Source organism: Lissotriton helveticus, chromosome 3_1, assembly GCF_964261635.1.
Source record: "Lissotriton helveticus chromosome 3_1, aLisHel1.1, whole genome shotgun sequence".
Lineage (NCBI taxonomy): Eukaryota > Metazoa > Chordata > Amphibia > Caudata > Salamandridae > Lissotriton > Lissotriton helveticus.
In genome coordinates this window covers 341,280,097-341,307,627 of record NC_136061.1, presented here as the reverse complement: position 1 = coordinate 341,307,627, position 27,531 = coordinate 341,280,097, and the positions used below count along the sequence as shown (strand labels likewise).

General features: G+C 42.0%; 1 protein-coding gene across 4 annotated transcripts in view; it reads right to left on the bottom strand.

Moving 5' to 3' along the window:
• Window positions 1-27,163, bottom strand: part of LOC144822446 (uncharacterized) — a 354,287-nt gene extending 327,124 nt beyond the window's left edge. For 2 of the 4 annotated variants that reach the window (XR_013608621.1, XR_013608622.1), the window contains exon 1: window positions 26,903-27,098. Coding sequence is in view for 2 of the 4 variants with exons in the window: in XM_078679990.1 (XP_078536116.1) it covers window positions 26,903-26,975 (73 nt within the window). In the remaining 2 variants the exon portion in view is untranslated. Of the gene's footprint in view, window positions 1-26,902 lie in introns of all 4 variants that reach the window. The other 2 variants (XM_078679990.1, XM_078679991.1) reach the window with 2 other exon arrangements.
• Window positions 27,164-27,531: the final 368 nt, after the last annotated feature.

Sequence of the window (27,531 nt, the reverse complement as noted above, 5' to 3'; positions counted from 1 at the left end):
GGTGGTATAATTGCACATGTTCGACTGCAGATAAGAACCTCAAACTCGTGATTAAGTCTTCCTCTAGAAATTTGGATGATATCAGGTAAGCTAGGAGATTATACAAGCAAACCATTGATATCAGGAAGAGAGAGATGAGGAAAAAGGCCTGGGAGGATCTGCTAGCAGCTGCCCAGCTTAAGAACTCTGAGGCCTTCTGGGAGTTGATTAACCATTGGTATTTCCAAGAGGATAAAAATTCTAAGATTGATAGCCATGTCCCTTCAGACATTTGGCTATCTTATTTCTCAAACATTTTGCAGGCTAACTCACTTACCCTGTTAACAGTTGATCTCCCTAATTCTCCTCCAGCTGATGAGCCAGATTTTGATCCCCAAATAATGGTAATAAATCTTGTCCCATTTTTATTGATGTTAATGGCATTTCTTTGGCATTTCTTTGGCAATCATGAAGAGTACTACCGGTAAAGCCCCTTGTCCAGACGGGGTTCCTGGTGATGTCTTTAGACAAAACTTAACGCTCTTAGCCCCTTTGTTAACAAACATATTTTGAGCTTTCTTTGCAGCCGAAAAAGCTTGTTTTTGGTGAAAATCAACAATTGGCCCTATTTTCAAAAAGGGCAACAGAGGAGATCCATCATGTTATCCTACAATTTCTCTTTTGGACTCCTCGGTCAAGCTTTTGGGAAGGGTGATTCTCCAGATTTAAAGCACTGGGCGGAAAAGAGAGGATTTTTCTCAGATGTTCAATTTGGTTTTAGACGGGATGTAGATACAGTGGAGCAGTCCTTCAACCTGCTCCGGATCACTGGAAAGTAAGCAAAGGCCATAAATGGCTCTTTATATCTTGCCTTTGTGGGCAATTACAGTGTTTTCGATTTGGTGGACAGGGATAGACTTTGGGATCTAATGACAACAGCAGGGTGGAAACCTCTCTGATTGCCATCCTAAAACGATTACACTGGCACACTTTGGCTCAAGTTCGTTATAGTCCTGAGGCGGAATGTACTCCCTGTTTTAAAGTCTGCAAAGGAGGCGGACTGAGTGTTATTTTAGCCCCCTTTCCCTTCCTCTTTTATATAAATGCACTTGACCAATTTTTACAACATAAACGTAATGACTTACTGAGGGTTGGGACATAACGGTGGCAGTTTACTTTACACAGACAAGGCAGGGCATTTATCTTGGACTGCAAACGGTCTCCAGCTTCTGTTAACTAGTTCATGGTGGACGTGAAATTAAGGATCAATCACAAGAAATCTTTTGTTATGACTCTGGGCCCCAAAGTACCACATTTTAATTATCCTGGAATTATGTTTGAATGAAATTTTAAATGGGATAAGCTTCTGGCCCAGAGAAGGCTCAAGATAGAAACTGTAGCTAATGCTGTTGTTAAATTTGCTAAACGGCTTACACAAAAGCCAGTCTATGCACTTATTTGTTTGTATAAATCTAAATGCCTTTCCCTTGGTATGTACGGAGCCGGAATATGGGGGTACAGATCATTGAGAATAAATTTCTTGCCAGATTGCTGGCGGTGCCCAGAAGTACTGCCAGTATCATAACTCATTCAGAGGTTGGATTACTTTATATAGAGGATCTGAGTAATATACCACACCTTTTACTTTGGGCTAAAGTTTGATGTTCCCCACATACCAAACTATCTCGCTCAGTCTAGAATGATTGTATCAAATTAGACCACGGGGAAAGAATTGCTTGGCTATCTTTTATTAGAAAATCATTTTCAGAACTGGGAATTTCCTATATGTTTCATTTACCTGAGGAAATTGATGCAAAATCAAGGGCCAATATCTAAACCCTGTTTTATAACAATAGGGATCTGAAACGGTCAGATGAATCACTGCACATGGACACAGTTTGTCCGTTAACATCACACAACTGTATAGAGCCATTTTTGTTGTGGGTCTCTAATCTAGAACACAGGTTCCATTTGACCCATTTCAGGCTGTCCACATCTCATTTCCTGGATGCCTACCCTGTACAAGGTAGCTGGTGTCTTTCATTACCTTGTTGACCATGTTATTACATCAGCCAGCAATCTTTCATTTTTTGTTTGTTTTATTCTGTTCAGCGAGCTCAATTATTGCGTCCCATTTTACGCTCTTTCAATTCTAGATCCACAACTTTGAAACTCCTCCATTGCTTGGAAAGTGTTTTTACTTGTCAGGCTATTATAAGCTTTATTTTCTGTTCTCACAAGATTAGGAAAACTTTGGGGGTTATATAATAGCAAGTACGGAGATTTGCAGCCACGCCAGAGGCCGATAAAAGTTTAAGTGGACAGACGTATTGCCAAGAGGCTTAGATTGGGTTCCACTTTGGAGAAAGATTTTCTTATTCCTAGGTTTTAATAAAGTGGTCAAGTGGATGCCATTTTGTTTTGAAGGCTGTAATGAAAATTAAGTAGTAGAGATTAATTGTGGATAAGAGGGCTCCAAGCGTGTTCTGAGTCCTGAGGAGAACCCTGTGAGAAACGAAATAGGGTATGAAACACGTCAACTGTAGTGTTTCCAAACAAGTGTGTGTGTCTTTGAAAGCATTTATCATGGAGGCTCATAATACGAATTTATATATGTTTTAATTGAGAAGAAAAATATTGAGCCATACTGTTACACTGTTTGAATTTTGCCCTTGTGTAAGGACTTCAAAAATAGTGTGTTGTAACGCCAGCTTGAAGGGCATTGTTTCTTTGGAGTAAAAGAAAAATAGTGCCGAACAAGAGCTAATCCGATTTTTATATTTTGTACTTCAATATAAATGTAAAGTCAAAAAACTGTTTTTGTTTAGGTCCATGTTCAATGAATGTCATTTAAATGTTGTAATGTTGTTGTGTCTCTATGTTGTGTTATGTTTTACGAAATTGATGTTTCACTGGATAAACAATATGTCCTAACAATTGTGACAAATTAATAGGAAATAACAATAAGCAATAAAATAAAAAACAACAATTTATGGTCATATCAAGTGAACAGTGTGATAATGATGAGAGTTGTCTAATTGGTATCAGTACTGGCATGCATGATGTTGTGTGATTGTTAGAAAAGGCCTAGCCTTACTGATTATGGGCCTAACCCTTTCTTGTACTCCTGTACTGTGTTAGTATATTTTTTGTGTGCTTATTGTTTTATGCATTTTATGGCTAAAACTTTGCCGAATAAAAGTACTTGACTGACTAGTAGTGACCCAGTCTGTTTGAGAATGTTAAAAAAAATATTAGGGACCACTGCCTACTCTTAAAACAAATTCTTTTTAAACACATCCCATATTTCTTTGGAAAATGGGCTGCTTTAAATTAAAAAAAAAAGAGTGCTTTATTAAAAAGCAATCACAGACACATGGCGGTCTGCTGACCTCAGCAGGCCACCATCTCTGTGATTGCTGCAGTTTCTAATGGGACTTACATCATTAATATTCATGAGGTAGGTCGATTTGCAACCCAATAGGAATCCCAAATTAAGAAAGAAACATTTCATACATTTAGAATATTGTTTACCAAATACCGATTCAGAAAAACCTTGCCATTTGGGAATCGTTATTCTAAAGTGCGTACATCTGGCCCGTGTTTCCGTCGTGAATTTCTTAATGTGCACACAGTTTATCCATTGTAAATTAGCTTACGTGCAGTTCTTTAATTCAATTTCTGCAGTGCATGTAGTTAAATCTAACATGGAGTCATATAATCCTCATTGTGTTTTGCATTTGTTGCACTTGGAGGTAAACAGTCATCTGTTATCATTTCTCTAAAATTAGTTTTATATCATCATGCTTCCTGATAGATATGTTACCTTGCACTTGCACTGCATCGTGAAGTTATTATTTAATTTCAGTTCTTATACCTGTTTATTTAAATGTGCTTTAGTTTATGCTCGCCTACAGCTGACACGTGTTTCGCCCTCTAGAGAATATTAATCAGGCATTCCCAAGATTGTAAAATAGGACAACCATGAAAAGAAGAATGTTAATTACATATTATCACATTTAATGCGGATGCAGAATATAAGCAAAAGCAATACAACCCTTAATATCGGTGTGCGTACATGTAACTCTTACTCATTGTCTCCAGTGTCGGACTGGCCGTACCAGGCATCGGGTGTTTCCCCGGGAGGCTGGAAGGGTGGGGGCCAGTTTGCTGAAGTGCTGCAATATCGGCCCCCAGTAACAAAAGCAGCAAGCACGCATAATTCACTCACTTTTGTTTCGAGCCTCCCAAGGCCAACCAGTGCTTTAAACTTGCACCCTCTCCCCCAAACATCCCTTGTAGTAGCCAGGCTCACTCACTATGCCCCGTTCAGGGGCTGGTCCACCAAAATTGCCAGGGCTGCTTTGGGTTCCCAGTCCAGCCCTGGTTGTTACCTTTGAATTTGCTACTATTTCTCATCTACATTCATGTGCATTTTGACATTCTAGCATGTCATGCTCTCACTGCACACTGATAAATCACTGTGAATGCACTTGTTCATAAAGCATTGAACTTTTCCAGAATTATTACCACAGAGTATAAATTCATTTGGGGCCCTTGTGGGAGCAATCATCACCGCTTACCTCCCTAGGTCCATGCCACAGCCAGCATTAGTTATTTTGTGTTGTGCAGACAGAACAAGGACTAGAATGGCACGCTGTGTTTCCCATTCCAGTCAATTGACGTCTGGATTCACAAACCTCTATATACATACCAATAGTTCACAACATCTTCGTATTGATATGCATCTTGGGTTTTGTATCTAAGGTGTTGCAAACATATGTTTAAAAACTCATCATGTACACAGTGATCTTCAAACTGGGGAGGGGGTATTTGATTACATTTTTAAAAGCGATAATCAAACATAAGTGCAGTGTTTGAAACCTGTTCAGAGCTGCAATTTCTAAAGAATAATTGTGAGAAAATGTTTGTCATTCTAGGTGATCCATGTAGGAAAGTGCCCCCTTTGACATGGTTACCCCCCATGTTTTGTCTGGTATCTGGTGCGACTTTGACTGAAACTGTACTGGGTTCCTGCTAACCAGGTCCCCAGTACCAGTGTTCTTTCCCAAATCTGTACCATTGTTCCACAATTGGCGCCCCTTTAGGATCCCCGTAAGTCCCTAGTAAGTGGTACTGCTGGTACCTAGGGCCGTGGAACTATAGAGGGTCCCTACGGGCTGTAGCACGAATTGTGCCACCCTAAGAGACCCCTCACCAAGCTCATGCAAACTGCCATTGCAGCCTGTGTATCTTGGTGCAGAGAAAAATGAAGAGTGGACATGGCGCATAGTCCTGGATGCCATGGCTACCAAACACTGCATGTGGTATAGGTAAGTCACCCCTATGGCAGGCCTTGCAGCCCTAAGGCACTATACCCTAAGATAATTCGGCCATGTGTAGACGGGTCTAGGCAAGGTTGAATTTCAAGGGTACGAGCAGTATATAAGTTATCCAGGAAGCTATCTGGGATAATCCTTTCCCACTTTAACCTGCGAGCTTGGTCTATAGCGTAGATATCTTTATTTGTAATGCAAGTAGTGGACTCCTCAGATTCAATAGCAAAAATTGGAATTATGAGTGTGAGGGGGTTATGGTCACTAAAACATGACCAGGGACCAGTTAAATCCACAATAGTTGGGACTAATGTTGCAGACAAAAAGATATAGTCAATAATACTGGGCCTTCCATTCCCTATGCAAGTAGGTGCTGACTCCAGCCTGCCTATTTGCTGAGGGCAATATAGATTATACGCTGAGAGAGTGCTTTCCAAGAAGATACTGTATGGTGTGTGCTCAAAATTATTAGATAAAGGAAAAGACTTCCCTTAGTCCGGCTTTATAATGCAGTTTGAATCGCACTGATGAATATTAAAATCTCCTAAAATTATTAAATCATAATAGGATGATTTACCCTCCTCATAGTGTTCAAGAAACTCCTCTAATTCCAACAAGTGTTCTAACTCATGTCCTCTCTTCCCATACTCGAAGGAACAGCATGTTTGCTAAACAATTTAAAACCATCTAGATAAAAACAATTGTTTGCCTCCCATGTTTCTTGAAAGGCAATGATATGATATAAAGAAAGTTTTCCCAATTTGAATTGCCCCTTTTTGTCCTTAGTCCCGCTATATTCCACGAGAGGACTTTTTCGTAAACAGCCTGGACAGGGATTGTAGTAGGAAGAGTACCGGGGGAATTATCATTTGTTTCAATGGGTTCCTGGTCTAGTAAGATGGATTTGTGTTGGGCCATGTTTACTACATTTGTGCCCAGACTTATTTTGTGCTCACACCTTAGTCAGTCGTTTTCATCCAAGTCCTGGGCACTCGCTAGGGGTTGGAAGCGCTTACTAAATGGTAAGGTTATATCTGTGTTGGTTATGTTTTCAGGCCTGCCATTGCCAATTTGTGGGGCATGTGCGCTGGTTGGGGGATAGAAATATTGTAGCGGGACTACTTTAATTGTGGAAATAGAGCAGTTTTTGTAAGCTCAACCCATCAATAAATTAGCTTTCGCAGTGTTCTTAAAGTTCACAACTATACAGTCTCCCTCACCAACCTTTTTTTTTTTCGATGGCCTATTCACCCCCCTCTTCTTGCTTTGATAATATCGGAGGATATGTTCTGGCCATTTACAAAATTTTTGCTACTCCAGTGTGTAACCTTATGTATTAGGTCCAAAGAAGTTTCTCTAATTTCTTTAGAAAGGGAGAGAACCTCTAATAGAACTTCTACAAGGGGAGCAGAAGTGAGGGGCAGATCTAGAATACATTGATCCTCAGTTTTAGGTCGAATAGGTTGAATAGAGGTACGTGTAAGTGACAGGCCTTTTTTGAGAATTTGGGAGCCTACTCATCTGGGCTGCCTGGGCCCTTGGGATTACAATTCTTGGATCCTCAGTCAAATTTGACTGCCTAATACCACTTTGAGTTTCCTCAGTCATTGGGCCGTTTAGACAGCGGCCAGGTAAGGTTTGCTTCAAGATCGTAGACCTTAAGCATGGTGCCTCTACCATCCCCCCGCTAACTCTGGATCAGAAATCACAGTGGATTTGTTACATGTAGCAATAGAATCGTGAATTAATTTCTCAACCTCTTCGACCTTTAATATCGATGGGGCTAACAGTGAGTTCGTCATTGTTTCCAACCTTTCAAATAAAACCTCCAATAACTGTTTAAGATTTGAGCCGATCAGTGATGGGATTTTTGTCCGTGGGGACTTCTTGTTGGCTTGTTGCAAGCTGCTTGCTTTCTTTTGGGCGGGGGAAGTCATCTCCCTCTGTTGGTGAAGCTGTACAAATGTTGGGGGACATTTCATGATTGTCAGGGAGGGTCATCGGGACTATTGACGCAGGATCTAGAGTGCTTAATAAATAAACTAGGGGGCCCACAGTGGTCACTGCTTTTGCTTGTACCTCATTCTTGTCCGTATCACACTCCAATAATAATCTTCTCTCTGTCAATGCTATCTCCTGTGTAATCGGGTGTGCTGCTTTAGTTAGGAAAGAGTCCATTGTTCCAATCATGCAGCCCCCCCGTGGTACCCCCCCCTAAGAGGCTGGCATTTTTCTTTTGCCCATATTGTAGTCTTAAGGATTTGGGCCCTTATGTACCCTTTTAACCTAATGTGGGGCACTGTTAAAACCAGCTCTTCCTTGGCTAATGTGCTTAGGGGGCAATAGCATGCTTTTTACTGCTTAGGAGCGAATCAGAAGAGCGGGAAAAGAAACAGAAGGTACCTCAGTAATGGTGGCAAGGTTTTTCACACTAAGGGTGGCTGTGGCAGATCTTAAAAGCGCCTCTTGGCGCAGGCGCTGTTGCGGGCATGACGTTGGCGGCAATTGACGGCCGCTGTGCTGATGGGGCTTGGAGTCCTGGCCCCGTCCTCTGAGCATCGAGGTTGGATGTTGCAAGGGTGTCCCATGTGTGGGCATATCTGCAAGAGTGGCTATGTCCCTGTGATACCTAAGCTCACCCTTAGATATTACAAGTGCAGAGGGAAGCCATAATGAGTACATGGGCTGGACACTCGAGTTCCTCAGCTACATGATGGCTTCACTGTACCCAAAGGTGTTTGGTACCAAATACCTCGTCTTGATAAATCCACACTGATGCCAGTGCTGGATGTATTAATAAATGCCCCCGGAGAGCATCTTACAGGTGTCCCCTGAAAACCTACTGACTACTAGTGTGTTGACTGACTGGTCTCGACCAGCTTGCCAGCATAGACAGGTTTCTGACTTCCTGAGGTGAGAGCCTTCATTCTCAGAGGCCAGGAACAAGGCCTGCTCTGGGCAGAGGTGTTCACAGCTCCTCTCCACACAGGATGTGCATTCCAGGGCGGAAAGCTTCAAATGCCCTCCTGCCTTTGTTATGTGACCCAGGCCTCTCCAGATAGTGGAGTTGCCCACCCCCTTGTCCTGACCCCACATTTTGGTGGCAAGACAGGCAGCAAAAATTAGGAAGATTAGGAGGTGTGCCCACATGCAGCCAGCACCACTGCTGGGGCTGGCCAGATGATGTGGACTCCCCTTTTCAGATTCCTCTATCTTGTTTTGGACGGAATTAGCATTCTAGGGTCAGGGTTATGTCCACTTCTCACAGGAAGTGGTCATATAGAGGGTTTATTGCACCCTCCAGGTAGGCAGCCCATTGGCTACTAATTGTCACTCCCCTTAAATGCCCCTAGATTATATATTTAGGTGGCACCCCTGAACCTAAGAACTTAGATTCAAGGGATCAAGAGAGGAAGGAAAAAGTAGAGCCACTATCTGGCAAGAACTGCAGCATTCCTCTGGACTTTGTGGTGAAACCCTGCCTGTCCTTAGCCTTCTCTCGACAATCGCGACAAAGTGACTCATCCTGTGAGCTGGAGAACTACCAAAGCTTTGGGTAGCCTGCCAGCACTTTAAGAATCACCTTGGAGTAGAGGAGCTACTCCCCTGCAGTCCGCAGGCATCAACAAGCAGAGTCCAATCTACCGCCTTGCAGCTTCCTGGCCCAACTGATGCTGCAGACGACCAGAAGAAAGTACTTGTGCTCTCAAAGTCTCTCCACCGAGTGTGAAGACACCAGGACCAACCGGAGCCGTACAGCACCAACCAAGATCCCTTGCAACCCATGTCCATGTTGGGAAGCTCTCTTACTTGTTCCCATGTCCACTTGTGCAGCCTATTTTAGCCCCCCCTTCATCCTAGCCTGTCAGCTACCAGGCTCACCACCACCCTGGGCGGTTCTCAAAGAATCGCAGGTTATACAGAGGTGTGCACTCTGTCACCACCGTTTTTTGTGAACCAAGGTTATACTTTGGACCTTGGCCCACTACAACTCCGAACCCTGAAGGTGAACCTCTGAAACAGACTTTACCTACCTTTATGCATCTTTGACTTTTCTTCCCATAGGATTGCATTGTGCATAAAAACGCACAGGTTTGAACGTTTTATTTCTTGTGAATCTTTCTAATGAAAACAGTACTAATCTTTGTACGAAGTTCTAGGTTTTGAAACATATATAATAAGAAGTGTTTTTTTTCTAATGTGATCTCAGATTTATTCTTTGAGTGTGTGTCTCTTTTATTGCCTCTGTGAGTGCAACAAATGCTTAGCCCTACCCTCTGATAAGCCTAACTGCTCACCCAACCTACCAAAAAAGAAAGTGTTAGTATTCTCTACTTTAACCTTTGTAAAGCAATTGGGGACCCACAGGACTCTCTGCACAGGTTACTTCGTTTTAGTACACCATATAGAGAGCCAGCTTCCTAAAACAGCTCACCCCACATAAGTGAACTATAATTGTATCTTTGATGGGTTCACTAGCAGCAGCAGAACCCACTGTTTTATATTTCAGGGACTTTATTTTTTCATGAAGGGTATCAAAAACCTTGGGGATCATTTGAGATTTGGTGGAATGGTTCATCCTGCATAAAACAGCAGACACACTGTTCTGCCTGCTGTACCTCTTCTCCATTTAGAATTGAGGGAAACTGGGTTGTAGCTAGTGGAAACCTCCATCGACTTTCGTACTATCCACCACAACGCTGCAGGGTCAAAGCGGTGTTCACCCTACCCTTTGTATGGTCTCTTGTTTGTCCTACCCGAGACCACTATCTGATATGATCCCTTGCAGGGAAATCCATTACTTTTGTTGCCATCTACAAGTATCCCAAAGTGGAGATGCTAACAAGCAGTTCATCAGCAAAAGTCATTACCAAAACAGACCAACCTCATCTCTAACAGACTACTGAAAGAGCAATGACCCAACCTGCAGCTGTCCAAAAAGATCAATACTAATATCACTGTTCCTTTAAAAGGCCATAGCCTACCCCCAATGCAAACGACAGTGGTTGCTAAGACAAGCAGATGCTACGCTCTAGGGCCAGAATTATAGTCTGGGTGCGCTATGCAAACCATAATTCAGACAATGCGGCAGAACAGTGAGACCACTTTTTGCGCCTCTGGTGCACAATGATATTACAAAAGGAGCCGCAGATACTAGTGCAGCACCATCTGTCATATGGATCATGCCGGCACATCTTACACTGGCACGATCACAAGGGCATTTACACATTTGCATGGGGGTGTGGCATGAGGGAACCCTTAGCCTTTGTAGCTGCGTCATATTATTACTATTATCATTAGCCTTTGTTGTAGCTGTGCCCCTAAGTGGAAAATAAAATCAACTGGGCCCCCCTCAGAATTTTTCACAATTATTCTATTCAATTGGCAATGTTTATTTATGTCTAGACCTATTTAAACATTACAATTAAGTTCTGTACTGTTTTAAAAAGCAATCAAATACATGATTGCCAAACATGCTATTTTGGTCAGGCAGGCCTTACTAACGTGTAAAAGTATCCACAGCGTGATTATTATAAATGGGGGGAGGGTGGAGATTTTGAAGAATATTCGGAGTCCCATCCCTTTTGATACATATTACCAGCTAGGATACTAATGACAAAAGGTTAGTGATGGCCCAAAATAGGGTGGCTTATTGCAGCAAATTTTTTCCGCTTTAATCAAAGCAGTGTTATCAGCATATTGCTTCTTTTGACCAATGCCTGGAGCCTCTCTGGGATAACTCGAGGCCCCCCTAGGAGGACCCGACCCACAGTTTGAAGGCCCCTGGCATAGAAGATGCCAGGAGATCCACTATGTTTGCACCTCATATGAGCTGGTGGACAATCACTGATCCCCACGATCACCCCTTTGGAAGCTGCATGGGCGTCACAGGGACCCACTAGACAACACTTTTAGGTGGATACAGTCACATGCTGTAGGCAAACATGCAGCGGAAGCAGTACTAATATTCCCTTCACAGTTCACATTAAGTTCATGTCTGCACTGTGAACAGCACACTTTTTGTAATCTGGTACAGTTGTTCACATCAGTGCAGAATGCACCAAGTTAAGGGTGTTCTACCAGCAGGGAGAGTGTGCCTGAACTATAATACTGTAATTGTGGCCTACATCACCTGTGGTCTCTCCAAAACATAATCCACAAAAGCCTCACTACTAGCCAATCCTAAGCTGATCACCAGCCCTCCTAAGAGGTTCCATGGGTCAAGGCTGTCCCGGCGAGCACTTTTAGATATTAGGTGGGAACCACATTTCCCAAAAATGACTGTGCATAGTGGTTAGTACTAACAGATATGATCAATAAAGGAATACAGAAAATGCAATAATTTAACTGAGAATATGACAAGGCACAAAAAATAGCATCACTAATAGTAGCATCTACCATTAAAATATGGCCATGAAAAATATACATCTTCCTTTAAAAGGTAGCCCACTTGCAGCAAAACAGAAAGAGAAAAAGGGACAAGAAGGAGAAAATAAAGAAAAAGAGCCAATCAGTAAACATGGAGGACAGAGAACAGGGCAACAACCATGGTCTACACAACAGACCAAGCATCAGAGATATATGCCTTAATCCAGGAAGAAAACTTACGGACACACATGGAGGCTCAATCTCCCAACATCTTAAACAACTGGAGTATCTAACTAGACGTCAATAAAACCAAAGATTACATGCTTTGACTCTGGTACAATACCATAAAGCATACCATAAAGCAAAAAGTAATCCCAGAGACCTGAGACTTTCAAATAAACCTATGCTGTTTCGATTCAACTTGAACACCACATTCATGGAAAAATTGTACTCAACCCTAAATAAATGTTCATTGGATTTAATATTACTGCTCATCGAGGATTTCTCTAAAATGATTCATGAACTGGAAGAAGAAATACATAACTTAAAAAGCGAACTGGACATGAGGATGGAGAGTGAAACCTGGCAGATCAACCTGGAAGGACTTAACCAGAAATGGGATAAATACAGCAAGGAACTCCAAGAAGGCAAATTAAGAAAATACAAAAGGGATACCATTGATTATAAATTGAACGAAGTATATACGTGGGCTGAGGTCTATGCACGACGAAGGTTTGATCAGAAAGGAACAACAATATCATCTGAAGAAAGCAAAGCTACGGATAAAGACACAGCCTCCAATAGGGCACCAATATGATCATGTACCGCTGAATCAGATCACTTTGGACCATCAACTGAATCTAGAGAATCGGTCCAACTTATAACATCAGTTTCTTTTTTGTCACAAGCAATTATTTTGAATTCAGTTGGTTCAGGAGTGCAAAGAATGTTTTCATTTTTGCCACCAGCACTAGCTAAATTGTGCGAGGATTACTGATGTGATGCAAGATATAATCTTCCAGGATAAGACTCTGTAATAGGTTTGAAAAGGAAACAAATACGGTGATGGCAAGGTACATGTTTTATACGCAACCTCAATGTGTCAGAGAAATGCTTGATTAATTTGTGTCAAGATGGCGAGAGTTGTTGGTCAAATGTAAAAAAAAACACAGAGAAATCCAGGTAATAAGTTTAACTCAAATAGATGTAATAGGTGTGGAAGCAATTTTCATTTTCATAGAAGTGAGACCAAGACATGCTATGCCATTGGCAAAGACTGCAGTAGATGCGGATGCAAGGGTCATTTCACACATGTGAGCAGAGAATGACCTAGGTCCAAAGTGACTGTAACATGTGATGACAGAAGTGTGCTTGTTGGTAACCGTGGAGATTGCAATGACTGCATCTTGGAGAAAACCCATTTAGTTGGTACACGAGGAGCACCTGGGGCAGACCTTGGCTCCAAAGAGAGTGAAGGAAGACTTTTGGTTGATGTACAAACTGCCCAATGAGTAGAAAGGTGTGTGGATTCTAGGGAGAGTCAGAAGAAGCATAAGCATATGGATTATATTGGACCTCTGGTGGACGTGAGTCAGAATTTGATGTTTGCCATGGTTTGGTGGATGCGTATTGCAAATGATTGGCGGTCATATTCATGAAGGATGTAACGACAAGGACTACCATAATCAATTTACATGAGATTTTTAGGAGAAAGCATTTCACTCAAACTTTGTTAACAGAAAATGGCACCCAGCTAACTTCTTGTGAAATGAAGGAGTTTTTGGCAATGCATGGAATCAAACTTCATCATACAACCTTTTATAACCCGCAAGGCATTACGGAAAGAATGAATTGTATGGTCAAAGGGTCTATGCAGTTGGCCATGCAGAGTGAAACTAACGTGGGTAATGCAGTCCAGGAAGCAGTTTGGTCACATCGCACCACTGTGAATAAAGAACTTGAGAGATCTCCTTTTGATTTGATCAGATGTCGCAAAGCCAGGACTAAGTTTGTTCTGGGGTGTTTGAAAGCTAGGAAGAAACTTTACATTTTTTGGAAAGGATGTAAAGATTCAAAGATTCAGATCGGTGAATGGGTGAAGGGCAAATATGGATGTACTGGAAGAGGGCTGTTCAAATGTAGGGGTCCATTCAAAGTCAAGCAAGTGTATGAGTGGTATATTGTTTTGCAGAATGGAAGTAAGTGGAATAGACGCAGAGTAGCTTTGTATCAGAAGGGAGGTAAATGTGAAAAATCCACTGTGGAAAGTGGTGAAGGGTGTAGTGGGTTTATGCTTTCAGGGGAGGATGTTTCTAGTTCCAGAGACAGATGAGGAGAGGAGGGTATATATGCCAGAGAGGTGTGTGATGGAGGCACTTGGACGGTGAGAGAAGGGATGGCCATGTAAGAAGAGAAAGGAAACCTCCCGCTTATTTGCAGGACTATCTGATAGGATCCGTTTTAACCTTGTTTTATTCTTCTTACCGCCCTGTTTAGAGGGTAATTGTTTCCATTTTTGTCACGGTTTTTCTGGTTTAAGAAATGTTCTTATCCCATCTTTGTTATGTACTTTCTTGTTTATTTATATTGGGGCGATTTGTGTTGAAATTACAATGCTGTGTTTTTATTGTTTAATTATTACATGAAAGGGGAAAGATGTGTCATATTCATGTTAATGTAGTGATTTTAAGTCTCTCAGGGGAAGGTCATGTCGTAGTGAAACACTTCAAGACATCCTGTGATCGGTTTATCTTCATTTACTACATGTTTCATGTGTATGGGTGCGTTTCTGAAAGATTTTCTATTTTTCTTTGGATTGGAGGGGGTGGATACATTTTCTATCGCTAGGCCTGAGTACACTGTTATTTTCTACACAAGTTACAACTCAAGTTGGAGTTTTATGATACCATGTTGTGCGTGTTTCATTTATACTAATTTAGGTGCATGTTTGTAAGGTGTATGTTTTTGTGATAATTGACAGTGCTGTCGATTTGGTAGTGCTCTGTAAACAAATAAGTAGAAGTTGGGCTACAAATCTAATTTCCTGTACAGAGATAAAAGAGTGCTGCATATTAGGAAATACTTCATTTTGCCAAACCTGAATAACTTTGTAGGTTACCCATGCATTCAATGTTTTTTTCGGAGTTTTATATAGTGCGAACTTGACCCGAAGTTATCAGAGGGCTTTACATGAGCACCAATTGCTTACACAAGGACACATTTATTTTTTTAGGCATGGGGGATTAAGTGATTTGCCCAGAATAACAGGATGTTGATTTGAGTTCGACGGCTCTAGCCATTAGCCACATCTTCTCCCGGAATAACACACTGGTTTGACACCAACATTGCATTTAATGAAGTACGGTTCTCTTTCCTCAATCAGATATAATATCTGTTTATGTCAGACATTTGATGACGTTATAATTGTGAAACTCGGCTCATCCTTATCAGACTCTAGCAGCTCGGAGTGATTTTGTACAAAGATTAAAACATGCGAAATAGACAATTTTCAAAAGTGCTGCCGTATTTCAAAAAGGTTGCAGAGTAAGCACACAATTCAGTCTGCTATTCATGTAGCCAATCACGCTAAAGTAAGATAACAATGTTGTGTGCTGGATGCCAACACAGTCAGCACGCAGTCAGGGTCCGATTGTTAAACCTGTATGGGTACTTTAATTTCGTACAAATCACAAATATACCTTTTTCCTTTATTTTTTCACTTGATTCCGCTCTAAAGCTTACACATGTTACATCAACCTTTAATATGGCCTTGAGTGCACATACTTCAAACGGACTCATTACATTTTTCACAACACATTCAAAAGTAGTGGAGTCCTCAGCTTGAGTCGAAAGACCTTCGGGGGTCGTCTCCCACCATTAAAGGAGGCAGCACATGTAACACCGGCTGGGCTCTCAAGCGCCTTAGATTAAGATGGTGAGGATTACACACTAAGGAGGGGCAGGTTGCACGAAGTGTTACTGTGTTGGGAACAACTAAGTGTGTTGTGGACTATGGGACTGTCCGGATAGTACGAGAAAGCCCAGGATGCGTTTCCGGTCTAAGTGGGGAGCCATGGTGGGTCAGCAATGCTGGTGCCTACGCTCTCATATCTTTGTCTGACCTTGGATGGGCCTGTGAGCGAGGGATCCACGTAGCTCTTCTCGCCATCTCCAACCCATGCAGCCAATGAGTGCTCATCACCAGGTGTGTTCTCTTCAGTGCACAGTTCAAGAGTGGGCAGGCGGATTCTTGTTTTCTTGGTATGGCTCTGTCGTTGATGCACAGCATCACATACCATGACTGTGACACGAGGCCTTTGTTGAGTCTTTTTTTACCAGATCATATCCATGTTCCAAGAGGTCATCAAATTTGGCCACCAGGTGAGGTGCCCACGTGACTCTGCTCAATGTCTCTATGAAGAAGTCCATCACCCATCACCTTGCGTCACTCACTTTTGTTTTTTTTGCATACTTATATAGCGCGAACTCGACCCAAAGGTATTGGAGCGCTTCACATGAGCACTGTATTTACATTACACATTCAGGCACGGGGAGATTGAGTGATTTGCCCATAATCACAGGATGTGGACGCGACCCCGAGGCTCGAACCCAGGTTTCCAGCACTTCTTATCCTTCGATTCTGGATGCCTACTGCTCGCTCACAGAGGGCCGCATTCCCCCAGAACTCTGTTCTCTCTGGTGAGAATGCCCCTCCTCCCATTCTGAATCTAACACGTTCCATTCCTTTCTGCTAACACCTTGGTGCCACCGCAACCTGGCACGAGCTCGAGCTGTGTCCAAGGAACAGTCTCTTTTACTGTCCCTCACCCAGTGGTCGAAGTGGGAAAACAAAAGTAGGGGAACTGTGGGTGGAGAATTAGGGGGCGGGAATAACCGAAGATTGAATCAGTGGGCGGAGTCAGGGGTGTGGCTAGATATAGCAAAACATACCAATTTTTAGTACGTTTAGCATTTCACTGACCAGTTACAGCTTATAACATTATTTAATTAAAAGAATGGATTTTGTCACCCCAGACAAAAGTGTATAGAGTTACCCAAATCACAGTCTCCAGCAGAGCTTTGAGGTGGCCCTCTTAACTTGCGTCCTCTAGTGCTTAATTTGTAAAAGAATACGTGCCTGGACCCAAAGATGTGCTCAAAAGCTCGTGGCTGGCACTACGGTGTGTTTGGAGTGTCAAACACTAACGCTGTGGAGTCTGGATTCCACCTCATGACTCTTTAGTCCTCCACCATACACTGCCTGCCCCATTATCTCATGTTCTTTTTCATCCCTGTTTTCTCTCTTTGTCACATTTTTCCTTCTTTCTCTTCCTCCTTTCCCCATTTGGGTTTTTCTCTCTCTTGATCTGAGTCAAAGTTTGTTAAGGAAAAATAAGGACAGTCCCAAAAATGATTGCCAGTGGGCCTAATTTCAAACTACCAGTTCAAATTAAGTATTGTGACAGAGGCAGGCACATAGGAGAGGGACACCAATTACAAAATCCAGTTTGTGGCCTTATAATTGTACAAAAGTAAGAAGGGGGCAGATCTCCAAATATCATTGATGTGTTCATCTGTCTGAGTTACTTTTGTGAGCAAATGGGCCATTAAAGAAAGTTCATCTACACAATATAAATCCCCACACATGGCGGTTCTGGGAAACATGTCCCAAAAGTCTGCCTCCCAGCCACCAGTACTTAATTTGGGACTCCGGTTTCCGGTACTCACTAACGGCACTTCATGAGCGCTAGTGTTTGTTGACTTATTTCCTTGGTCTCCGCCCCTTTCCGTCTTTCATCCGCTCAGCGCTAAGACACCTTCGGGTATTGCACGCTTTATAAAATCAACTCATTCACTCATTCATTTATTCATTCAATTGTCAACACCAGCACTTATGACAGCTGACACATGGTGGCGCTGGTTGTGTAATTTAGAGATGAGCAGAACTGTTGTTTATTATTCAATATACATTAAAATAGACTAACACCTGCCTCCTAAGCCATTCGTATTGCTTTGGAGGCCTCAAATAGTCTGAATTGTCACACTCGTAGCAGTGCAATGTTAGCAGTTGTGCAGGTACTGTAAATAGCAGCACTGGCAAGTGCAATGGATAGTGCAAGCTGCAGTGGCCGCCTGACGAGGGCCTTGGCCTTTTTTTCCCCACGAGTTAAGAGTGAAAAACTTCCACTATTCTCAAAAATTTGGATTTTGGCCTCTTAAAAGGATTTATTCATGTAAAATATTTGTCTATATAAAGTGCAGATTTTAGTCTCTGTTTATGAATTGGGAACTCAGAATTTAGATATAATAACTTACTGTGTAGGAACTTTATATTCAATCGAGACATCACTGTTGTGGCACCAACACAAGAAATCTGTATTTTTAAAAATGGTTACCGCTCAGAGGGTGAATGGTATCATACCGTGCATGAAAATTGGCAGGCAGAAGCTGGAAATGTGCTGTGTCGAGATAAAAGCCCGCCGCCTATAAACTGCTAGGGATCGGGCCCAATACTAAGACTTTTCCATGGTGATTGGCCAGTCGCGGCAGGCATGACTCGCGGGAGGTGGGGTGGGTGGGTTGTTTCGTGTGGGGATGTTAAATAAAATTAAAAAAGAAGATTCCGTTCCCGGGTCCCACGCCATTACAGCTCCTGACCGGGTCCTGCTTTCCTGCTGAACAGCAAGCAGGCAGACTCCCTCCCTTCATCTAAGCCAATCACAATACTGTAATGGCAGCGTTGTGATTGGTAGGGACGACGCCCAGCCAGGCACCTATGTGGAGGCCATTTTCTCCATGTAGGCTGCACGTATGACTGATTTGGTTGGCCCCAATGGGCCGACCAAACAGTCAGGGCCCGCAACATTGGGTAAGCCACTCCTGCCTAACCTGACCACCCGCCCACCCCCAATCAAATACTTCTGTTTTCTCGCAGTGCGAAAAGCAGAAACATAAAATTGTAGTTTTACCATTTTATGTTTCTGCTTCTCGCACTGCAAGAAAGTAGTGGGGCGACGCTTCTCTGCCCTAATGGAGGAGCCGCCCCTGTGATTGGCCCCATACAACTATCGCTCGCTCCTTGCCTCCTCCAGCACAGTGCAACATTGCCCATTATACTACTGTTGTGGGATGGGCGGCTGCAGAAAACTGCCCAAATTAAACCTAGCCTTCTTAATCCTGCCGTTTTTCTGGAGGTTGATGAGAGTTGCCCTGTTATACACCTGATAGATTTTTCAGGGGCATTTAGACAATCCTTGGCAGGACAGGCTTTAGGGCTGGTGGCAACCGTGTAACAATCTTTTTTGCCACCCACCTATCCCTCATGACCTTCTTGTGCACTGATTTCTTCACTACCATCTGCTAACAGTGCACCTTATATCCCCTTAGCACCTCTTTCACATGCATTTAGTTTGTTTTGTAGCGCTAATCATCCAACTTTAGGGTGTCAGAGCACTTTACGTTACACACACATTATACAGAGACGGAGAATCATACGTGTGTAAATTAGTCTATAGGGAATGTTACATAACACAATGAGGATTACTAGAAGGTGGTATATTTTAAGAGTGCTTGCTCTGGAGAAGCACAAACGTAGGATTTAAAAACATACCATAGTAGTTGGGTTGACTTTTAATAATAAGAATGTATTCCTACCCAAACAAACATTTTTAGCAAATAATTAGGATAATGAAAAACTGAGGGCTAAACAATGTTCTAACCAATACTTTGCAGTCTGCATGCAGCTCTTTGATGACAGTTCATAGGTCATTGTGCTATTTTAGGATTGTAATTTTTGAAGTGCAAGTAACAAAAGGATCTCTATGACAAAAGCAGTAACCCATTGAGTTATCCACATACCATACAGGTCTGTGATTTGCATGGTACACATTCATAGCTGCAGGCACATTAACCCTCTGTACTACTTTATGAAAGAGTCAAAGCTGCTGATATGACAAAAGATCTCTATCCAGCAGGAACATTAATCACCTTAGTTGTCTTGAACTTTTTTATTGTTGCATGAAAAATGCTGGATACACAAGGAACTGTGCAGCAGGTGATTTCATTACAGTATGTTATTTATATTATTTCCAAACACGGCGCCAGGTCTGGATACACCAGTAGCACCACCTAAAGCTGGCCCTGATTCTACAAAAGCTCCAAAAAGGGTACCTCGGGTGCCTTTTCGAAGAAAATGGGGCAACCTGTCCCTACTCCCAACTACGCCTGCGAAAGTCAGATTCACCTGGCACACCATGCAGATCACACTACGAGGCAGTATAAGGTGAACGGTTTTACTTTGTGGAAACCTTCTCCATTTAAGTTTACTTCCTTGGTCAGTAAAATATTTGAGGGGATGTTGAAATTAAGTCATGGATTTCAACCTTAATAAAATTCACAGCAGTGCAGAAACCAGCTAAACTTATTTGCACTCTGTGCATTTCGTTTCACCTCTGCTCTCTTTGCTGTAAGCCTCACTAGGATTTAAGCACCAAAGGGCATATTTACAGTATTTTGGCATAGGGCATCGCTGCAAGCCTTCCAGCTGCGCTGCCCTACTTCAAAAGAAAAGGGCATGGATGCGTTGTATCTGCAAGATACGGCGTATTCCAGGTCTTTCTGCCAGTGCCAGCGCACAAACTGCATCCGAGCGCCAACGTAGTCACTTGTGTTGTTGGCATGATTATTTTTGTGCAGGAAGGTACACTTTCCTGCACAAAAACTATCACAGGAGGCCTTTTTCTCGTTCTATGTGTGCTGCAGAACACAGCACACTTAGAAAGAGGAAAAAACTAGGAGAAATATTAACATTTCTCCTTGTTACTCCTGCTTTGGGAAGGCGTTAGTTTTGCCACTGCCCCAGATTTTTGCTATGTTGTAAATTTGGTGCAGTGTCAAAAACCATGTGTGTTGCATGGGAACACCCACAATTTTACCTATTGAACCTTACTTAATGTTCAGAGGTCATCTAACGAATAAGATAGTGGAATAATAATGAATACAGGTCGAACATTGGTTCGGTCGATCACTCACTTATTCCAACCAATGTTGTGTATATAAACTAGGGTATTTTTGTTTTTTACTTCCTCTGTTTGTTCCTTTATCTTTTCACGTTCACATTGCACATGAACACTTTCTTTCTCACCTTCTTTCTGACAACCGCCTATTGTCATAATGATTGATTGAAGATGACTTTTTCATAAAGATAGAAAGATTTTTCTTAAAAAGATTGTTGTGGTTGATCCTTCTCTCTGTGATTTAAATCGATGTATAGGATAACTCTCTGTATGACAGTTTGAATTACGTTTTCCAGTCCTGCACACTTGAGGTGGGCTGGTGAGATACGTCAGGACCAAGTGTTGTTTATACTGCAATGAAATAAACGGGCAGTCTGAGCGAATCTTACTTTTTTTGTTGCAAATTCTGCAGAATGCGCTTCTTTTTGGCAATTGTCTACTCGCTCAACAAGTCAAACAATGGAGACCTTTACATGGGTGGAACGCCGACATTCGGTAACGATGCATTTTTCTTGACACCACCCCCCCCACCATGGTTTTGAGTTTTCTGTTACATGATCAGAGGACATGACAACCAACTACTTCCATAGGCAACACTCCTCACCTATGCACATTTCAACCATACACGAAGCAGAACTGTCGCTCTCTTGCACGCACCTTCCATGACAAATAACATCGACCATCAGTGTCAAATTCTCCACAATATGATCGGAGAACCTCTCTCTTCCTCATTCATCACACCCTACTCTTCAAACAAAGGGCAATCTTCACACATGCACACATTCTAGACATACAAGCTTTATATTGCAATCCTTCAGTCAAGGAAACAGAGCTAAGAGGGACTCCTGGTGGCAACAGTGTCTTATACAAAAAACTGACGTTACAATAACTTCTTATACTTTGAGGAACACCTGGCTCAGAGTTAAATAGACCAGGCAGAAGTGGAGTGAAATTAGTGTGAAGATCACAGATTAATCCGACATTCTCAACATGGGTGTAGAAAGGCACCATGCATGAGAAAAATTCATTGCAGCAAAGGAGAAAGAAACACAAATAAAATATCCTTTTTTAATGTTTCTAACCCAGTACATAAATATGTTACATGCACGTAGGCTTACAAACACAAACATAATTAAACCTTCTTTATAAATACCAATGATTCCATTTAGGGTATCTGGGAAATATTAAAGTTACATGTGTTTAAACGATAGGGTCTATGCACAAACTACATTTTATAGTACGTGAAGTACTAATGCAGTACTATTCATGTACTACAAATTGCTATTCACAAATCTAAATGCAGAGATCTCTGCTTCTCACTTTTGTGCGGAGAAAATGCTCTGCTAGCTCTGAAAACGTAACCCTACGATTTGGGTGTACACGTGGAAGGGACAAAGGCACTGGCTGGAAAATGAGGACTATATATGACAAAATAGGATATGAGAAGAAGGAGTTTAGAGAGGGGTAAGGAGCAATTTAGGAAGGGTCATGCTAATACAAACACCCACCCAAAAAAGTTTAAGATCACTGCTATTCACCAACTACACTTTTAAAGTTGTTGGAGCCCAAAAAGACACAAAAAGTAGTAAATGTACTCCCACATAGCCTTGGATTAACTCAAGCACCACAAATGGCCACTCAATGGTACTACAATTCACTTTCATAGAAAAAAATGGAGCGATGGAAATAATATATCACCATGTAGGAAAAAAAATATTCTTTTGACGTTTACGTTAAACACATACATTTAATTATTTTTAGTGTTAAGGAGTTAGGTTAAAAAATAATATTTATTTGATCATTTTTACAATTACTAATTAACTTAAAAAATAATTAAATTATACTGTTATGAAAACCTTAAGAAATATTTTAAATAAATACAAAATACATAATGTTAATAAAATTAACTACATATTGAAATACTTTTTTTCGTTTTGACTAAAAGTAATATTTATAAATTAAATTAATATATTTCAATCATGTAATAAAATGTAATTTGATGAGTTCATGTGATGTAACATTTTGTTTTGTTAGTCCTAGGTTAATAATTATTATTTAATATCAACATACATTTTTATTTGGTAATTAATATAATGTACATCATTTAAATATTTAATGAACTTTAAACATTTTCCCTATACTTTCCCATAGGGAGTTCATCACCCCCCGCCACCCACCCCTGCTAGTGGCATAGATCTCCGCCTACTTGTGAAAAGTTACTAGTAGTAACTTTATACTCGTAAATTCTAAGATGTCTCCACCTCCTGATTTCATGGGGTGGGGACATGTAACACTGCACCTAAGAGTGCATCTACACTCAGAAATTATGAATAGTGAAAAAGATTTAGACCGAGGTTCAGGAGTATGTTTAGACATGAGTAAATCTTCACTTGTAAATTACGTTTGTGAATTGAGCCTTAAGTGTTATTGTAAATATTAGTGAATTAGCACAAACAATTATCCTTTTCACAGCAATAGGCAAACTATGAATGAAGAGTACTATGCCGTTCTCGTAATGTCTTTGTGAATCAGTTCGTACAGGCAATATATATATTTCAGTTCCCGTAGATGGCTTACTCATCGTGCTTCTGCAGTTTCAAAGGACAGAGTTTTGGGCTCTGTAGAGAAAAGTCTAAGGAAGTCCCCAAAGTTTTATCAGTACTCCAGAAAGAGTGTTTCGAATCATCCATGTCTAATGTCTGATTCATAGAAAGAATGGTTAACATTACTATTGCGCTCGGAGGCTGAGGCTCTCTGATCCTTTTGTTCTTAGTTTGAGTGAAACAAATAAAAAAGGCTCTTGCCGAATGTAGTGGGTTTAAGAATTATAAAAAAAAGAAACACCATTACAAATTTTACGAAAGCAACACTATTTCTGTGGCCAGTGTCGACCAGAAATAAATGGCTGTTTTTTCAAATGATCCAGTTTGTGACTTGTTGAATTACTATATATAAGTATATATTAGGTGTTATACCAAAATCCGAAACGAAATTTATCTGCACCAAAATGCTGATTTGTGATCAGGCTTTACACAGACTTTACAGTGATAAGCAGGGGTGGTGCTATCAATAGTGCAACAGGTGTAGTGGCACCAGGGCATATGGGTACAAGGAGCCCATGTCACTCCAATTTATGGCAGATTTTTACTACCAAACAAGCGGCTCAGTATCGTTTCCTGCAATAGACATGATCTGGTAATAGAATACGATGTAGAAAAATTGGAGTAAAGTATATGGATTAATCGTATTTTATTATAATGCCAAAATAATAATTATTTTTTATCAAATCAACGTCACAAAGGAAAAGACAGTGCAAACCCAGCTGAGAGTCTCTTCAGAGAGGTAAAGGATTACTTCTGCAGGAAGGCTGAATTGTTACTTTTTACTTCCTAATCAGGTTGGATGAAGTGATGATCTGTGAGTGCTGTCTGCGGTGCACCTTGTATTGTAGTACTCAGGCTTCTACTTACTCCTGCTGATTATCTAAATCAGCACCAACAGTACTCCTACAATGCATGTAGAGAGGTGCTATCTCCATAGCGCGTCTCAGAGAGTAATGATACTGAGGTCACCAATGGGATGCAGTGGAGTAATGGCAGGAGTAAAACAGAGGGCAGGTGTATGTGCGTAAGAAGCCTGACGCAATTTAGGTAAAAGAAACACCTCACTGAAAATCAGATCTCTGTGTGTGTCACACATCTCTGAATAGAATAGCATATTTTGGAAAATAGTAGAAATAGAAAATTGTGTTTTTGAGACAGAATATCTGTACTTCATTTTGTTATTTTCTCCAGTAGCTGTAGCCAAAGACTCCTAATAGTATGTAGGCTTGATAAGGCTGTTTTCCTCTGAGCTCCAAACCATCAATCCCACCATGCACAACAGAAATATGAATGTAATCAGTAATTTATTAACAGGTTGACTTCAACAATTGTGATCAATAATAAGAGAAATTGGTTAATCTGACTGTGATCTAAAATGTGGTATTCAATAAATGGGACACAGCAGGAAGATGTCTCCAGGATACCTCTTTCTCATCGAGCCCTATCCCTCACCCTCAGCGTAAACAGGGAAGAGTTGTATATTTCAGGCTTAGATATTGGCATGGTATGACTCGCAGAAAATGGATTCCTTTGCGAATTGTAGGGCTATATTTGGGATCAAAGAAACAGAGCTGTAGACACTGAACACAAATACACTGCCTTTTATGGATGAGTAGTTGGCAATCAGTGACCTGCAATTCTTCAGACGAGCGGGCAGTCTAAAAAACCTGTGCCTTACCTATGAACGCTATTGAATATGAAAGACGTAACTGTAAAAGACGAAGGGGCAGATTTAGAAATTTCCGAATGCTGCGCTGCGTGAAAAGGAGAGACGAGGAGAGCGCCCTATGTACTAAAATAAGGCATTCTCTTCCCCTCTCAGTAGCGCCCATGCTGAAATCAGCTGCCGGGTGCTATTGAGACATCTTTGTGCCATGGTGCAAGGGTGTCTCCCTGAGTCTAGCACAGGTTTTGTACTGGGAGGATATACTTCCAGTACAAAATACCATGCACATAATCACTTTAACCATTTTCCCACTTTGTATGTGTGCTATAAAGTGCAGCACATATACAAAGTCGGAAAAGGAGGAGATATAAAAGCATTTCCCCTTCCTTGCGCCCACTTGAAAAGGGCGCAGTTTTCTCACGCTAAACCCAATCTACTTTATTTAGTAGATTGGGTTTAGCATGAGAAACCTGTGGCGGTTGCACGGGAACGCCCATGCACCACCCTTGGTACGGCCCCATGGCGCAAAGTGATGCTTCACATTAATTTTCCGTTATTTTCCAGCACTAAACAAGTTAAGTGATGGAAAGATAATTGTTAAAAAAAGATTTTGCACCGATTTGCGTCACTTTTGTGATACAAACATGGTGCAAAATCTTAGTAAATCTCCCCCTACATAGACAACCCCTTGAAAAGAGAATCCACAAACACAAACAAAGATATGCGGCCACGTCAATCTGGTACACTCAAATGAGTGAGTTAGCATATACAATATGTTATCGCTGATACACAACCATAGAATACTTAATAGGCACTTTATGATCAATTTGAATTTGTGCTGGAGGTGTTTCGGGGAATGGAACAAGCTCACATATCTCCAGCGAGAATGTAGAGTGATATGCGGCACTTATGCACCATCTTCGATACTGTGTTTATGCTCCCCCAGGCAGATGTCTACAGCAGGCTGTGGCCTTATCATCCAAGGAGAACTGCATGATCTTGTGGCTCGTGCATCCAAGGCTCTGACATCAGTAATCCGCATCCAAGGATGCAGGCGCCTTCCATCAATCTCAGTCGGACCATCAATGGTCCAGCTGGATCACCTTGGTTACTGTTCTTTCCTCCCTCCTTGTAGTCCCTCCTGTGCACTGCCAGTGGTATGCAGGCCTTCACAAGCACTGTGAGTAAAATAAATAAGAACCAGGCCAGAAATAATAATTTCTGTGTTTAAGAATAATAACAGGGATTTGGCTGACAAAAGACCTGGTAGTCCAGCTCATGCCCAGCATGGCCCCAAAGAGCGGGTCACTCATCTGCCGGTTGGGGCCAGGACTACTATTCCCAGTGGTCCGCTGAGGTCCCCAGAATGCCCATGAGCTATCTATTGGATGACGAGCCTACAGTATTTCATGTCCATTGAAAAAATGAAGTGGCCCCTAAAGGATGACTTTTCCAAACATCCGAGCACTGGTCTCCATTCGTTGACTGCGGAAGAGTACGGTAGGGTGGAGAGCAGACCACGCTAGGCCCATCCATCCTTCAAAGTTTCCACTGTGTGACCGGTGGTCGTCGAGTGAACCCAGCACCAACAGGATGGGTCAGCGAGGAGAGGCTAAGGCAGACCCAAAATAATGGCCATGAAGTTGCATGAACGTCAGAACGTCAGAAGTTACAGTAATTATGAGGACCACAGCCTTGGAAAAACTGTTGCCTAGTTGCATGGGGCGCTAGTTGGGGGTAAAGAAGGTTAGAAATAGCACCAATAAGGCTGTGAGCAGTAGAGAGGAAAAACGAAAATAACAATATAAATGTGATTGTTCCAACTTTTAATTTTCCAACTACAAACATAACAAAACCTATCCAAAACGTAAGAACTGCAACCACACCACTAGCCTCCTCTTGGAATCCATTCTGCCTCTTAGTCTGGGCACTTACCTGGAACCAGCACTACCTTGGCAGCCACCGTGAGCAGAAGGAGTCCGTGCCCCAGGGGCTGCCTGGCTGCCATGCTGTGCGGTGCCAGGGCGACGTGTGCGGGGCAGTCACAGGGTTCAACTCCAGGGCACTGCAAGCAGAGCCCACTCTCCCACCTGACTGGCGTGTGTGTGTATCAGCAGCCCACTTCCTGCGACGGGGGAAATGTGAGAAACTCCGCTTCACGCTGCAGAGCAGCGATACTACTGCTTCTTAGCAGTCAGTAAGGAAGTCCAGCTCCTGCCAGTGTCTGTGCGCCTCAGAGAAGGAACAAGTGCAATCAGGGCAGGCTTCAGCACTGGTGCCGCCCTGTGCCACAATGTTTGTTGGCGCCCCCCAGTGACCACCTCTGCCACCGACTCCCTCACTACCACCCTTTAACAGTGCCCCTCAAGTATCCCTAGCCACTGTCTCGCAGATTCATTCGTTGTATATCACACTCACATTGCACACAGACAATCCTACTGGGTAAATCAATGTATAGGAAATGTTACATAAGACAGAGGACTACAAGGTGTGGGAGTCACATGTCATCCATACTGGTAGGCAGTATAGTTTACCAGTCCTTGGTCTGGAAAAGCCTCAAATTC